This window comes from Oncorhynchus mykiss, chromosome 9, assembly GCF_013265735.2.
Source record: "Oncorhynchus mykiss isolate Arlee chromosome 9, USDA_OmykA_1.1, whole genome shotgun sequence".
Taxonomy (NCBI): Eukaryota; Metazoa; Chordata; class Actinopteri; order Salmoniformes; family Salmonidae; genus Oncorhynchus; species Oncorhynchus mykiss.
Genome location: NC_048573.1, coordinates 6097199 through 6112171, shown reverse-complemented (window position 1 = coordinate 6112171; position 14973 = coordinate 6097199). Strand labels below are relative to the sequence as shown.

General features: G+C 50.5%; 1 protein-coding gene across 4 annotated transcripts in view; it reads left to right on the top strand.

The window, feature by feature from the left end:
- The window catches only part of exoc6b (exocyst complex component 6B), a gene marked incomplete at its 5' end in the record, with an annotated part of 123919 nt that overhangs the window by 78243 nt on the left and 30703 nt on the right, over window positions 1-14973 (top strand). For all 4 annotated transcript variants that reach the window (XM_036987180.1, XM_036987179.1, XM_036987178.1 and 1 more), the window contains 2 exon segments: window positions 3541-3682; window positions 7374-7447. In XM_036987180.1, the coding sequence (XP_036843075.1) occupies window positions 3541-3682; window positions 7374-7447 (216 nt within the window).

The following is a 14973-nucleotide window of genomic DNA, read 5'->3' as shown; positions in this document are numbered from 1 at the left end:
CCCGGTCTCCTCTTCCCTCCACCCCGGTCTCCTCTTCCCTCCACCCCGGTCTCCTCTTCCCTCCACCCCGGTCTCCTCTCCCCTCCACCCCGGTCTCCTCTCCCCTCCACCCCGGTCTCCTCTCCCCTCCACCCCGGTCTCCTCTCCCCTCCACCCCGGTCTCCTCCTTCCACCCCGGTCTCCTCTTCCCTCCGGTCTCCTCTTCCCTCCGGTCTCCTCTTCCCTCCGGTCTCCTCTTCCCCGGTCTCCTCTTCCCCCCGGTCTCCTCTTCCCCCCGGTCTCCTCTTCCCCCCGGTCTCCTCTTCCCCCCGTTCTCCTCTTCCCCCCGTTCTCCTCTTCCCCTCGTTCTCCTCTTCCCTCCGTTCTCCTCTTCCCCCCGTTCTCCTCTTCCCTCCACTCCGTTCTCCTCTTCCCTCCGTTCTCCTCTTCCCTCCACTCCGTTCTCCTCTCCTCTCCGTTCTTCTCTTCCCTCCACTCCTCATCCTCTAATAGTTCCTGACAGCTACGTGTGTGTGTGTGTCGCTTCCCAAAGCAGCCCCATTCTGCTCCTTGTTAGTTCCCCTTTGTTGCTATGTCAAACAGTAATGGTCGTGAGGCTTGTATTGTATAAACATTCGTTGCTCATATCTAATGGTTTCAGTGCCTCCTTCCTCAATTGAGGACAATGGTTGTGGCTGTGTGTTATAGGTCACCCTACTTAGTTCAGCCTGGCTGTTGTAGGTCACCCTACTTAGTTCGGCCTGGCTGTTGTAGGTCACCCTACTTAGTTCAGCCTGGCTGTTGTAGGTCACCCTACTTAGTTCGGCCTGGCTGTTGTAGGTCACCCTACTTAGTTCAGCCTGGCTGTTGTAGGTCACCCTACTTAGTTCGGCCTGGCTGTTGTAGGTCACCCTACTTAGTTCGGCCTGGCTGTTGTAGGTCACCCTACTTAGTTCAGCCTGGCTGTTGTAGGTCACCCTACTTAGTTCTGCCTGGCTGTTGTAGGTCACCCTACTTAGTTCAGCCTGGCTGTTGTAGGTCACCCTACTTAGTTCAGCCTGGCTGTTGTAGGTCACCCTACTTAGTTCAGCCTGGCTGTTGTAGGTCACCCTACTTAGTTTGGCCTGGCTGTTGTAGGTCACCCTACTTAGTTCGGCCTGGCTGTTGTAGGTCACCCTACTTAGTTCGGCCTGGCTGTTGTAGGTCACCCTACTTAGTTCGGCCTGGCTGTTGTAGGTCACCCTACTTAGTTCGGCCTGGCTGTTGTAGGTCACCCTACTTAGTTCGGCCTGGCTGTTGTAGGTCACCCTACTTAGTTCGGCCTGGCTGTTGTAGGTCACCCTACTTAGTTCGGCCTGGCTGTTGTAGGTCACCCTACTTAGTTCGGCCTGGCTGTTGTAGGTCACCCTACTTAGTTCGGCCTGGCTGTTGTAGGTCACCCTACTTAGTTCGGCCTGGCTGTTGTAGGTCACCCTACTTAGTTCGGCCTGGCTGTTGTAGGTCACCCTACTTAGTTCGGCCTGGCTGTTGTAGGTCACCCTACTTAGTTCGGCCTGGCTGTTGTAGGTCACCCTACTTAGTTCGGCCTGGCTGTTGTAGGTCACCCTACTTAGTTCGGCCTGGCTGTTGTAGGTCACCCTACTTAGTTTGGCCTGGCTGTTGTAGGTCACCCTACTTAGTTCGAGACTCCTACCACGTTTTCTCTCTTCTTCCCTCCCCCTTCATCCAGCTTTCCATCCCTCCATCTTGTTAATGAAAGTGTCCCATCAAAGGTCTCATTAAAAAACCCTCCAAACGGCTGTACAAATATACCTTCATTACAGAGAGGGGGAGGGAGGAGGGAGGGGAGGGGTTGAGAGGGAGGGATAGGGAGGGAGGGGTTGGGAGGGATAGGGAGAGGGAGATAGATAGGGAGGGAGAGGGAGGGAGGGAGGGGTTGGGAGAGGGAGATAGATAGGGAGCGAGGGGGAGGGATGGAGGGAGAGGGGGGTTGGGAGGGGGGAGGGAGGGGTTGGGAGGGAGTGAGGGGGAGATGGAGGGGTTGGGGGGGGGATGGAGAGGGAGGGGTTGGGAGGGAGGGATAGGGAGGGGGAGATAGATAGGGAGAGAGGGGGAGGGATGGAGAGGGAGGGAGAGGGGGGAGGGAAGGGATGGAGTCAACCTCCCCCATCTCTCTCTGTCAACCTCCTCCATCTCCCTCTGTCAACCTCCCCCATCTCCCTCTGTCAACCTCCCCCATCTCTCTCTGTCAACCTCCCCCATCTCTCTCTGTCAACCTCCCCCATCTCCCTCTGTCAACCTCCCCCATCTCCCTCTGTCAACCTCCCCCATCTCTCTCTGTCAACCTCCCCCATCTCCCTCTGTCAACCTCCCCCATCTCCCTCTGTCAACCTCCCCCATCTCCCTCTGTCAACCTCCCCCATCTCCCTCTGTCAACCTCCCGAATCTCCCCCTCGCCTGACCTGTGAAAGACGTATCTTCATCAATCGTCTTAATCACAACCTAGTTTATTTATCTGTACCCGGGATCATGTGTTATAAATAACATTGAATTATATCGTCAGAATATAGTTGTAAACGTGTCCAGTTTTTATAGCTTGTTGTCATCAAAATGCACAAGTCCTTGGCGTCAATAAGGTTCGGGGAAGTGTATTTGTTGTCTTCTCCGTAAATACTTGAGCTTGCTGTGACAACGCTGATTAACACTAATTTAGATGATGCTGGTGTGTGTTCAGGTTATTGATTATGTCCCTAGAATAACACACACACACACACACACACACACACGTGTTTCCCAACACAAAACGCATAAACACACACGGTTTAACCAGGTGATGATAAATACCTACCTCTGTTTGTTTCTATGAACAAATAACACACTCATTTATCAAAACCATCACCATGGAAACTACCACTGTTTACTGTACAATCACCACAACGCTCTGTGTGTGTGTGTGTGTGTGTGTGTGTGTGTTTTCTCTCGCTCTCTCTGTTTCTTGTATATATTAGTTATTAATGTCATTGTCATGCAGTTCCTCTCTCTCTTCATCTGGATTCTCTATTCACCTTGATCATCTTAACTGCACCTGAAGTGGCTCTGATTAGGAGTGTGTGTGTGTGTGTGTGTGATGTCTCCAGAGACGATTAAAGGAGAGAAACGAGGGGGATGGCTGAACAGTTTGTAATGGTGGGCCTTTCACAGCCAGCCAGAGTTCTAACCTCGAGTTCACCAGTGATTACATCTGAATACCAAGGATGAAATTCATGTCGGTATATCTACGTATCTTATTGTCTCTCTCTCTCTCTCTGTCTCTCTCTCTCTCTCTCTCTCTCTCTCTCTCTCTCTCTCTCTCTCTCTGTCTCTCTGTCTCTCTGTCTCTCTCTCTGTCTCTCTCTCTGTCTCTCTCTCTCTGTCTCTCTCTCTCTCTCTGTCTCTCTCTCTCTGTCTCTCTCTCTCTGTCTCTCTCTCTCTCTCTGTCTCTCTCTCTCTCTGTCTCTCTCTCTCTCTGTCTCTCTCTCTCTCTCTCTCTGTCTGTCTCTCTGTCTCTCTCTCTGTCTACAGGGTAAGGTAGCCCAGACAGCCTGTATGTCAGCCTGTAAGCACCTCTCTACCTCTCTGCTCCAGCTGCTGCTGGAGACAGACGTCAGACAGGTGTCTATGGGAGCTCTGCAGCAGTTCAACACAGACGTCAAGGAGTGTGAGAGTGAGTACACAGACACACACACACACACCCTCACCTGCCCATTTTAAAGAACACAAAACATTGAAGAAACACAATCTAATGAAACACGCTAACTACACACACGCTAACTACACACACGCTAACTACACACACGCCGCAGCGCGCGCTCATGCTAACTACACACACGCCACCGCTTGGTCAGTGGTTGTGGTCAGTAGTCGCGTGGTTGTGGTCAGTAGTCGCGTGGTCAGTAGTCGTCGGTAGTTGTCAGTGGTTGTGGTCAGTAGTCGTCAGTGGTTGTGGTCAGTAGTCGTCAGTGGTTGTGGTCAGTAGTTGTCGTCAGTGGTTGTGGTCAGTAGTTGTGGTCAGTGGTGTAGTTGTGGTCAGTGGTTCTGGTCAGTTGTTGTGGTCAGTAGTTGTGGTCGGTGGTTGTGTGGTTGTCAGTTGATGTGTGATTGTGGTCAGTAGTCATGTGATTGTGGTCAGTAGTCGTGTGGTTGTGGTCAGTAGTCGTCAGTGGTAGTCATCAGTAGTTGTGGTCAGTGGTTGTGGTCGGTACTTGTGTGGTTGTGGTCAGTAGTCATGTGGTTGTGGTCAGTGGTCGTCAGTAGTCGTCAGTGGTGTAGTTGTGGTCAGTGGTTGTGGTCAGTAGTTGTGGTCGGTGGTTGTGGTCGGTGGTTGTGTGGTTGTCAGTTGATGTGTGATTGTGGTCAGTAGTCGTGTGGTTGTGGTCAGTATTCGTGTGGTTGTGGTCAGTAGTCGTGTGGTTGTGGTCAGTAGTCGTGTGGTTGTGGTCAGTAGTCGTCGGTAGTTGTCAGTGGTTGTGGTCAGTAGTCGTCAGTGGTGTAGTTGTGGTCAGTGGTTGTGGTCAGTAGTTGTGGTTGTGGTCGGTGGTTGTGTGGTTGTCAGTTGATGTGTGATTGTGGTCAGTAGTCGTGTGATTGTGGTCAGTAGTCGTGTGGTTGTGGTCAGTAGTCGTCAGTGGTAGTCGTCAGTAGTTGTGGTCAGTGGTTGTGTGGTTGTGGTCGGTACTTGTGTGGTTGTGGTCAGTGGTTGTGTGGTTGCAGTCAATAGCTGTGTGGTTGTCAGTTGATGTGTGGTTGTTGTCAGTAGTTGTGTGGTTGTGGTCAATGGTTGTGTGGTTGTTGTCATTTGCAGTCAGTAGTTGTGGTCAATAGTTGTGTGGTTATTTTTATTTTACCTGTATTTAACTAGGCAAGTCAGTTAAGAACAAATTCTTATTTTCAATGACAGCCTAGGAACAGTGGGTTAACTGTCTGTTCAGGGGCAGAATGACAGATTTGTACCTTGTCAGCTCGGGGATTTGAACTTGCAACCTTTCGGCTGTTAGTCCAACGCTCTAACCACTAGGCTACCCTGACTACTGTCAGTTGCGGTCAGTAGTTGTGTGGTTGTGGTCAATAGCTGTGTGGTTGTGGTCAATAGCTGTGTGGTTGTGGTCAGTTGATGTGTGGTTGCGGTCAGTAGTTGCGGTCAGTAGTTGCGGTCAGTAGTTGCGGTCAGTAGTTGCGGTCAGTAGTTGCGTGGTTGCGGTCAGTAGTTGCATGGTTGCGGTCAGTAGTTGCGTGGTTGCGGTCAGTAGTTGCGTGGTTGCGGTCAGTAGTTGCGTGGTTGCGGTCAGTAGTTGCGTGGTTGCGGTCAGTAGTTGTGTGGTTGTGAGGTAGCCTAGTGGTTGGAGCAGTGGTTGGAGCAAGGTAGCCTAGTGGTTGGAGCAAGGAAGCCTAGTGGTTGGAGCAAGGTAGCCTAGTGGTTGGAGCAAGGTAGCCTAGTGGTTGGAGCAAGGTAGCCTAGTGGTTGGAGCAAGGTAGCCTAGTGGTTGGAGCAAGGTAGCCTAGTGGTTGGAGCAAGGTAGCCTAGTGGTTGGAGCAAGGTAGCCTAGTGGTTGGAGCGTTGGGCCAGTAACCGAAATGTTCCAAGACTGAATCCCCCGAGCTGACAAGGTAAAAGATCTAGAGGTAGAGGCGTGGATCAGAAAACCAGTCAGTATCTGGTGTGACCATGTACCTCATGCAGTGCGACACGTCTCCTTCACATAGAGTTGATCAGGCTGTTTGATTGTGGCCTGTGGAATGTTGTCCCAGTCCTCTTCCATGGCTGAGTGAAGTTGCTGGATATTGGTGGGAACTGGAACACGCTGTCGTACTTGTCGATCCACAGCATTCCAAACATGCTCAATTGGTAACATGTCTGGGGAGTATACAGGCCATGGAAGAACGGGGACATTTTCAGCTTCCACAACCCAAAGGACACCCATCCAATTTGAGCAACTGTGGGAAGTGTTGGAGTCAACATGGGTCAGCTTCCCTGTCCAGATTGAGTATTGTCCAGATTGTGTATTTGTCCTTGTCGTTCTTGGATCTCAACATGAAGACTCCTTTATGTCCTGTAGTTCTCAGTTTTACCCACAGGTGGCGCTATACAATCAAGTTTTCCACACAAACACACACTGTCTCCCCTTTTTTTTGTCAGGGCAAATGGGAATTGAGGCACCCCAAGCAGGGAGGTAGATAGGGATGGGATGGAGGGAGGGATGGAGGGAGGGAGGGAGGGAGGGATGGGGGGGGGGGGGGGAGGGAGGGAGGGAGGGATGGATGGAGAGACGGAAGAGGTTGCTGACAGACGACCAGGGTTCTCAGTTAGAGAGCAAGGGGCAGGTTGTGCGCGTGTCTGATAGAACAGTGGGGTAAACTTAACTTGTCTTGTGACAGGCGTGATACGTCTCGGAGGGGTCACTGGGTTACGGAAAGGGGAGAATTAGACTGGGTAGGTACAGACGTGGTCTTCAGAGGGTGATTAAATGTACGAGGACACGTTTGGTGGAGTGGGCTACGGCTATGAGGAAAGAGGCTTTCGGGTCAGGAACATAGGTGGTGTGTGTGTGTGTGTGAGATGGAGGAGAGGATCTGGGTACTGTGGTGAGGTAGAGAACATTTGACACTGGTACACACACACACACACACACACAACAGTGTTGGGCTGTTGCTAATCTTTTTCACCTGAACTCTGCTGGGATCTATACACCATTACACCATTTACCTGTCTGACCCCCACACACACACACACACACACACCTGGGATCTATACACCATCACATCATTTACCTGTCTGACCCCAACACACACACACACACCTTGTTTACCGCATCACACCTTGAGCCAAGAAGCACGTCTAAACTCTGTGTGACCCCCGTCCCTAAAAGAAACACCAACAAGTAAACTCTCTCGTCCGAGCGTTTCTGGCTCTCACGCCTGTTCCCGGATCAACGGAGTTGGAGTAATCCAAATGCAGCCTGACCGGCCTTAGAACACACAGTAACTAACAACTAAACTCTCACCTCTCGCTCCTCCTCCCTAGGAACCCAGTAAGTTCAAATTCTAAACCACCACAGAAGAACAGACACCAGGGTTGAATCCCTCTCTGCCTCTCCCTCTTTTCCTCCATATTCCTCCCCTCCCTCTCCCTCCCCTCTCTCTTTTCCTCCATATTCCTCCACTCTCTCCCTCTTCCTCTTTTCCTCCATATTCCTCCTCTCCCTCCCTCTCCCTCTTTTCCTCCCCTCTCCTGTCACCTGTCTGTCAATCTCCCGGTGCATGCTGAATTCTGTCCATTCTTTAATTTCTCTCTCTTTCTCGCCCCCCCCCCCCCCCCCCCACCCCCTCTCCTTTATTCATTGGTTCTGTCGTTCCCACAGGGTTTGCCAGAGCGGGGCCGGTACCCGGCTTCCAAGGAGACACGCTGCTGCTCGCCTTCTCTGATTTGAGACAAGTAAGTCTTTGTGTTTCTTTATTATATCACTCCCTCTCTTTTCTATTAGTCTCTCTCTCCTTCTCTCTCTCTCTCTCTCTCTCTCTCTCTCTCTCTCCTCTCTCTCTCTCTCTCTCCTTCTCTCTCTCTCCTCTCTCTCTCTCTCTCTCTCCTTCTCTCTCTCCTCTCTCTCTCTCTCTCTCCTTCTCTCTCTCTCTGTCTCTCTCTCTCTTGCTCTCTCTCTCTCTCTCTCTCTCTATATATATATATATATATAATCTCTGCTCTTCTTTATTATATCACTCCCTCTCTTTTCTATTGGCCGCTCTCCTTCTCTCTATATATATACATCTCTGCTGTTCTAGAGCATCTCTCTATATACATCTCTACTGTTCTAGAGCATCTCTCTCTATATACATCTCTGCTGTTCTAGAGCATCTCTCTATATATACATCTCTGCTGTTCTAGAGCATCTCTCTCTATATACATCTCTGCTGTTCTAGAGCATCTCTCTCCATATACATCTCTGCTGTTCTAGAGCATCTCTCTATATACATCTCTACTGTTCTAGAGCATCTCTCTCTATATACATCTCTGCTGTTCTAGAGCATCTCTCTCTATATACATCTCTGCTGTTCTAGAGCATCTCTCTCCATATACATCTCTGCTGTTCTAGAGCATCTCTCTATATATACATCTCTGCTGTTCTAGAGCATCTCTCTCCATATATCTCTCTGCTGTTCTAGAGCATCTCTCTCCATATATCTCTCTGCTGTTCTAGAGCATCTCTCTCTATATACATCTCTGCTGTTCTAGAGCATCTCTCTATATATATCTCTGGTGTTCTAGAGCATCTCTCTATATACATCTCTACTGTTCTAGAGCATCTCTCTATATATATCTCTGGTGTTCTAGAGCATCTCTCTATATATCTCTCTGCTGTTCTAGAGCATCTCTCTCTATATACATCTCTGCTGTTCTAGAGCATCTCTCTCTATATATCTCTCTGCTGTTCTAGAGCATCTCTCTATATACATCTCTGCTGTTCTAGAGCATCTCTCTATATATATCTCTGGTGTTCTAGAGCATCTCTCTATATATCTCTCTGCTGTTCTAGAGCATCTCTCTCTATATACATCTCTGCTGTTCTAGAGCATCTCTCTATATATATCTCTGGTGTTCTAGAGCATCTCTCTATATATCTCTCTGCTGTTCTAGAGCATCTCTCTCTATATACATCTCTGCTGTTCTAGAGCATCTCTCTCTATATACATCTCTGCTGTTCTAGGGCATCTCTCTCTATATATATCTCTGGTGTTCTAGAGCATCTCTCTATATATATCTCTGGTGTTCTAGAGCATCTCTCTATATATCTCTCTGCTGTTCTAGAGCATCTCTCTCCATATACATCTCTGCTGTTCTAGAGCATCTCTCTATATATATCTCTGGTGTTCTAGAGCATCTCTCTATATATCTCTGCTGTTCTAGAGCATCTCTCTCCATATACATCTCTGCTGTTCTAGAGCATCTCTCTCTATATACATCTCTGCTGTTCTAGAGCATCTCTCTCCATATACATCTCTGCTGTTCTAGGGCATCTCTCTCCATATATATCTCTGGTGTTCTAGAGCATCTCTCTATATACATCTCTGCTGTTCTAGAGCATCTCTCTATATACATCTCTGCTGTTCTAGAGCATCTCTCTATATATATCTCTGGTGTTCTAGAGCATGTCTCTATATATCTCTCTGCTGTTCTAGGGCATCTCTCTCTATATATCTCTGGTGTTCTAGAGCATCTCTCTATATATATCTCTGGTGTTCTAGAGCATCTCTCTATATATATCTCTGGTGTTCTAGAGCATCTCTCTATATATATCTCTGGTGTTCTAGAGCATCTCTCTATATATATCTCTGGTGTTCTAGAGCATCTCTCTATATATATCTCTGGTGTTCTAGAGCATCTCTCTATATACATCTCTGCTGTTCTAGAGCATCTCTCTCTATATACATCTCTGCTGTTCTAGAGCATGTCTCTATATATCTCTCTGCTGTTCTAGAGCATGTCTCTATATATCTCTCTGCTGTTCTAGAGCATCTCTCTATATACATCTCTGCTGTTCTAGAGCATCTCTCTCTATATACATCTCTGCTGTTCTAGAGCATCTCTCTCTATATACATCTCTGCTGTTCTAGAGCATCTCTCTCTATATACATCTCTGCTGTTCTAGAGCATGTCTCTATATATCTCTCTGCTGTTCTAGAGCATGTCTCTATATATCTCTCTGCTGTTCTAGAGCATCTCTCTATATACATCTCTGCTGTTCTAGAGCATCTCTCTCTATATACATCTCTGCTGTTCTAGAGCGTCTCTCTATATATATCTCTGGTGTTCTAGAGCATCTCTCTATATACATCTCTGCTGTTCTAGAGCATCTCTCTCTATATACATCTCTGCTGTTCTAGAGCATCTCTCTATATATATCTCTGGTGTTCTAGAGCATCTCTCTATATACATCTCTGCTGTTCTAGAGCATCTCTCTCCATATACATCTCTGCTGTTCTAGAGCATCTCTCTCTATATACATCTCTGCTGTTCTAGAGCATCTCTCTATATATATCTCTGGTGTTCTAGAGCATCTCTCTCTATATACATCTCTGCTGTTCTAGAGCATCTCTCTCTATAAATCTCTGCTGTTCTAGAGCATGTCTCTATATATCTCTCTGCTGTTCTAGAGCATCTCTCCATATACATCTCTGCTGTTCTAGAGCATCTCTCTCTATATATCTCTCTGCTGTTCTAGAGCATCTCTCTATATACATCTCTGCTGTTCTAGAGCATCTCTCTCTATATACATCTCTGCTGTTCTAGAGCATCTCTCTATATATATATCTCTGGTGTTCTAGAGCATCTCTCTCTATATACATCTCTGCTGTTCTAGAGCATCTCTCTCTATAAATCTCTGCTGTTCTAGAGCATGTCTCTATATATCTCTCTGCTGTTCTAGGGCATCTCTCTCTATATCTCCCTGCTGTTCTAGAGCATCTCTATCTCCCTGCTGTTCTAGAGCATCTCTCTATATATATCTCTGGTGTTCTAGAGCATCTCTCTCTATCGCTGCTGTTCTAGAGCATGGTTACCGCCAGTTAACAGTTGGAGCTAGCCAGTTCATATATATATATATATATATATACATACATACATGCATACATACATACATACATACATACATACATACATACATACAGTGGAGAGAACAAGTATTTGATCACCTACCAACCAGTAAGAATTCCGGCTCTCACAGACCTGTTAGTTTTTCTTTAAGAAGCCCTCCTGTCCTCCACTCATTACCTGTATTAACTGCACCTGTCCACACACTCAATCAAACAGACTCCAACCTCTCCACAATGGCCAAGACCAGAGAGCTGTGTAAGGACATCATGGATAAAATTGTAGACCTGCACAAGGCTGGGATGGGCTGCAGGACAATAGGCAAGCAGTTTGGTGAGAAGGCAAAAACTGTTGGAGCGAAATATTAGAAAATGGAAGAAGTTCAAGATGGCGGTCAATCACCCTCGGTCTGGGTTGCGTTGGGAGGCGGGGTGTGTGTGTTGGGAGTCGGGGTGTGTGTGTTGGGAGTCGGGGTATGTGTGTTGGGAGTCGGGGTGTGTGTGTTGGGAGTCGGGGTGTGTGTGTTGGGAGTCGGGGTGTGTGTGTTGGGAGTCGGGGTATGTGTGTTGGGAGTCGGGGTGTGTGTGTTGGGAGTCGGGGTGTGTGTGTTGGGAGTCGGGGTGTGTGTGTCGGGAGTCGGGGTGTGTGAGTCGGGAGGCGGGGTGTGTGTGTCGGGAGGCGGGGTGTGTGTGTCGGGAGGCGGGGTGTGTGTGTCGGGAGGCGGGGTGTGTGTGTCGGGAGGCGGGGTGTGTGTGTCGGGAGGCGGGGTGTGTGTGTCGGGAGGCGGGGTGTGTGTGTCGGGAGGCGGGGTGTGTGTGTCGGGAGGCGGGGTGTGTGTGTCGGGAGGCGGGGTGTGTGTGTCGGGAGGCGGGGTGTGTGTGTCGGGAGGCGGGGTGTGTGTGTCGGGAGGCGGGGTGTGTGTGTCGGGAGGCGGGGTGTGTGTGTCGGGAGGCGGGGTGTGTGTGTCGGGAGGCGGGGTGTGTGTGTCGGGAGGCGGGGTGTGTGTTGTGTTGGGAGGCGGGGTGTGTGTGTTGGGAGGCGGGGTGTGTGTTGTGTTGGGAGGCGGGGTGTGTGTCGGGTTGGGAGGCGGGGTGTGTGTTGGGTTGGGAGGCGGGGTGTGTGTTGGGTTGGGAGGCGGGGTGTGTGTTGGGTTGGGAGGCGGGGTGTGTGTTGGGTTGGGAGGCGGGGTGTGTGTTGTGTCGGGAGGCGGGGTGTGTGTCGGGTTGGGAGGCGGGGTGTGTGTTGTGTCGGGAGGCGGGGTGTGTGTGTTGGGAGGCGGGGTGTGTGTTGTGTCGGGAGGCGGGGTGTGTGTGTTGGGAGGCGGGGTGTGTGTCGGGTTGGGAGGCGGGGTGTGTGTTGGGTTGGGAGGCGGGGTGTGTGTCGGGTTGGGAGGCGGGGTGTGTGTTGTGTCGGGAGGCGGGGTGTGTGTGTTGGGAGGCGGGGTGTGTGTTGTGTTGGGAGGCGGGGTGTGTGTCGGGTTGGGAGGCGGGGTGTGTGTTGGGTTGGGAGGCGGGGTGTGTGTTGTGTCGGGAGGCGGGGTGTGTGTGTCGGGAGGCGGGGTGTGTGTGTCGGGAGGCGGGGTGTGTGTGTCGGGTTGGGAGGCGGGGTGTGTGTCGGGTTGGGAGGCGGGGTGTGTGTCGGGTTGGGAGGCGGGGTGTGTGTGTTGGGTTGGGAGGCGGGGTGTGTGTTGTGTTGGGAGGCGGGGTGTGTGGGTTGGGTTGGGAGGCGGGGTGTGTGTTGGGTTGGGAGGCGGGGTGTGTGGGTTGGGTTGGGAGGCGGGGTGTGTGGGTTGGGTTGGGAGGCGGGGTGTGTGGGTTGGGTTGGGAGGCGGGGTGTGTGGGTTGGGTTGGGAGGCGGGGTGTGTGGGTTGGGTTGGGAGGCGGGGTGTGTGGGTTGGGTTGGGAGGCGGGGTGTGTGGGTTGGGTTGGGAGGCGGGGTGTGTGGGTTGGGTTGGGAGGCGGGGTGTGTGGGTTGGGTTGGGAGGCGGGGTGTGTGGGTTGGGTTGGGAGGCGGGGTGTGTGTGTTGGGTTGGGAGGCGGGGTGGTCGTCTCAGCTCAGCGGTTCCGAGGGGAAATAGTTGATTATGGACCGCCTGTTTTGTCCTGTGTGAACTGGTTTTCCTGTGTGTACTGGTTTTCCTGTGTGTACTGGTTGTCCTGTGTGTACCGCTCCATGGTGTGTGTGTGTGTGTGTGTGTGTCTGCGCTATTCTGTGGTGTGTGTTTCTCTACGATGTGTGTGTCGCTTTCCACTGTGTGTGTGTGTGTGTGTGTGTTGCTGGGAGACTAAGACAGATGGGCTGATGGCAGGATGAATGAGCTGACACACACACACACACACACACACACACACACACACACTGTGATGAATGAGCTGACAGATAGATGGATATCCCTTTCTTCTATTGCAACAATTGCTTCTTCTCTTCTTTCTCCGTCTTTGTCCCTCCTGTCCCATGATGCACTTGTTCCCCGCTCCACTGAGAGAGCGAAGGGGGATAAAGATAAAATAACGTTTTTAAAAGGAAAATTCATTAATTCTTCTGTTTGCTTCCCCGTGTCCCTCCTTCTCCCTCTTTTTACAAGGTCTCAGGAGCAGCCATAGTTCCTCTCTCTCTCTCTCTCGATCTGTCTTTCTCTCCATCCATATCATATTCATTATCATCAAAGAGAAGATGCCCCTTGTGAGGAACTGTGTGTGTGTGTGTGTGTGTGAGAGAGAATCTGTTTCCGTAGCTGAATGGTCGATAAATCGAGACAAGGCGTGATGGGTAATTTGCGAAAAGAGCCAGAAACCAAGATCAGGCAGGCAGGCCCCCCCCAAACTCCGCCCAGCCAAGCAGGCCCCCCCAAACTCCGCCTAGCCAGGCAGGCCCCCCCCCAAACTCCGCCCAGCCAAGCAGGCCCCCCCAAACTCCGCCCAGCCAGGCAGGCCCCCCCAAGTTCAGAGAGCGAGGGATGTAGTGGTGAGATTACAAATGGATTTGGAAGAATTTGGAAAATACAGTGCTAGTCTCTCCTGTCTGTCCTGGTTAAGGAGCCTGTAACTAGTCTCCTGTCTGTCCTGGTTAAGGAGCCTGTAACTAGTCTCTCCTGTCTGTCCTGGTTAAGGAGCCTGTAACTAGTCTCTCCCGTCTGTCCTGGTTAAGGAGCCTGTAACTAGTCTCTCCCCTCTGTCCTGGTTAAGGAGCCTATGACTAGTCTCTCCCGTCTGTCCTGTATAAGGAGCCTGTAACTAGTCTCTCCCCTCTGTCCTGGTTAAGGAGCCTATGACTAGTCTCTCCCGTCTGTCCTGTATAAGGAGCCTGTAACTAGTCTCTCCCGTCTGTCCTGTATAAGGAGCCTATGACTAGTCTCTCCTGTCTGTCCTGGTTAAGGAGCCTGTAACTAGTCTCTCCCCTCTGTCCTGGTTAAGGAGCCTATGACTAGTCTCTCCCGTCTGTCCTGGTTAAGGAGCCTGTAACTAGTCTCTCCCGTCTGTCCTGGTTAAGGAGCCTATGACTAGTCTCTCCTGTCTGTCCTGGTTAAGGAGCCTGTAACTAGTATCTCCTGTCTGTCCTGGTTAAGGAGCCTGTAACTAGTCTCTCCCGTCTGTCCTGTATAAGGAGCCTGTAACTAGTCTCTCCCGTCTGTCCTGGTTAAGGAGCCTGTAACTAGTCTCTCCCGTCTGTCCTGGTTAAGGAGCCTGTAACTAGTCTCTCCCGTCTGTCCTGGTTAAGGAACCTGTAACTAGTCTCTCCCGTCTGTCCTGGTTAAGGAGCCTGTAACTAGTCTCTCCCGTCTGTCCTGTATAAGGAGCCTGTAACTAGTCTGTCCTGGTTAAGGAGCCTGTAACTAGTCTGTCCTGGTTAAGGAGCCTGTAACTAGTCTCTCCCGTCTGTCCTGATTAAGGAGCCTGTAACTAGTCTCTCCCGTCTGTCCTGGTTAAGGAGCCTGTAACTAGTCTCTTCTATCTGTCCTGGTTAAGGAGCCTGTAACTAGTCTCTCCCGTCAGTCCTGTATAAGGAGCCTGTAACTAGTCTGTCCTGATTAAGGAGCCTGTAACTAGTCTCTCCCGTCTGTCCTGGTTAAGGAGCCTGTAACTAGTCTCTCCCGTCTGTCCTGGTTAAGGAGCCTGTAACTAGTCTCTCCCGTCTGTCCTGGTTAAGGAGCCTGTAACTAGTCTCTCCTATCTGTCCTGGTTAAGGAGCCTGTAACTAGTCTCTCCCGTCTGTCCTGGTTAAGGAGCCTGTAACTAGTCTGTCCTGATTAAGGAGCCTGTAACTAGTCTCTCCCGTCTGTCCTGGTTAAGGAGCCTGTAACTAGTCTCTCCTATCTGTCCTGGTTAAGGAGCCTGTAACTAGTCTCTCCCGTCTGTCCTGGTTAAGGAGCCTGTAAC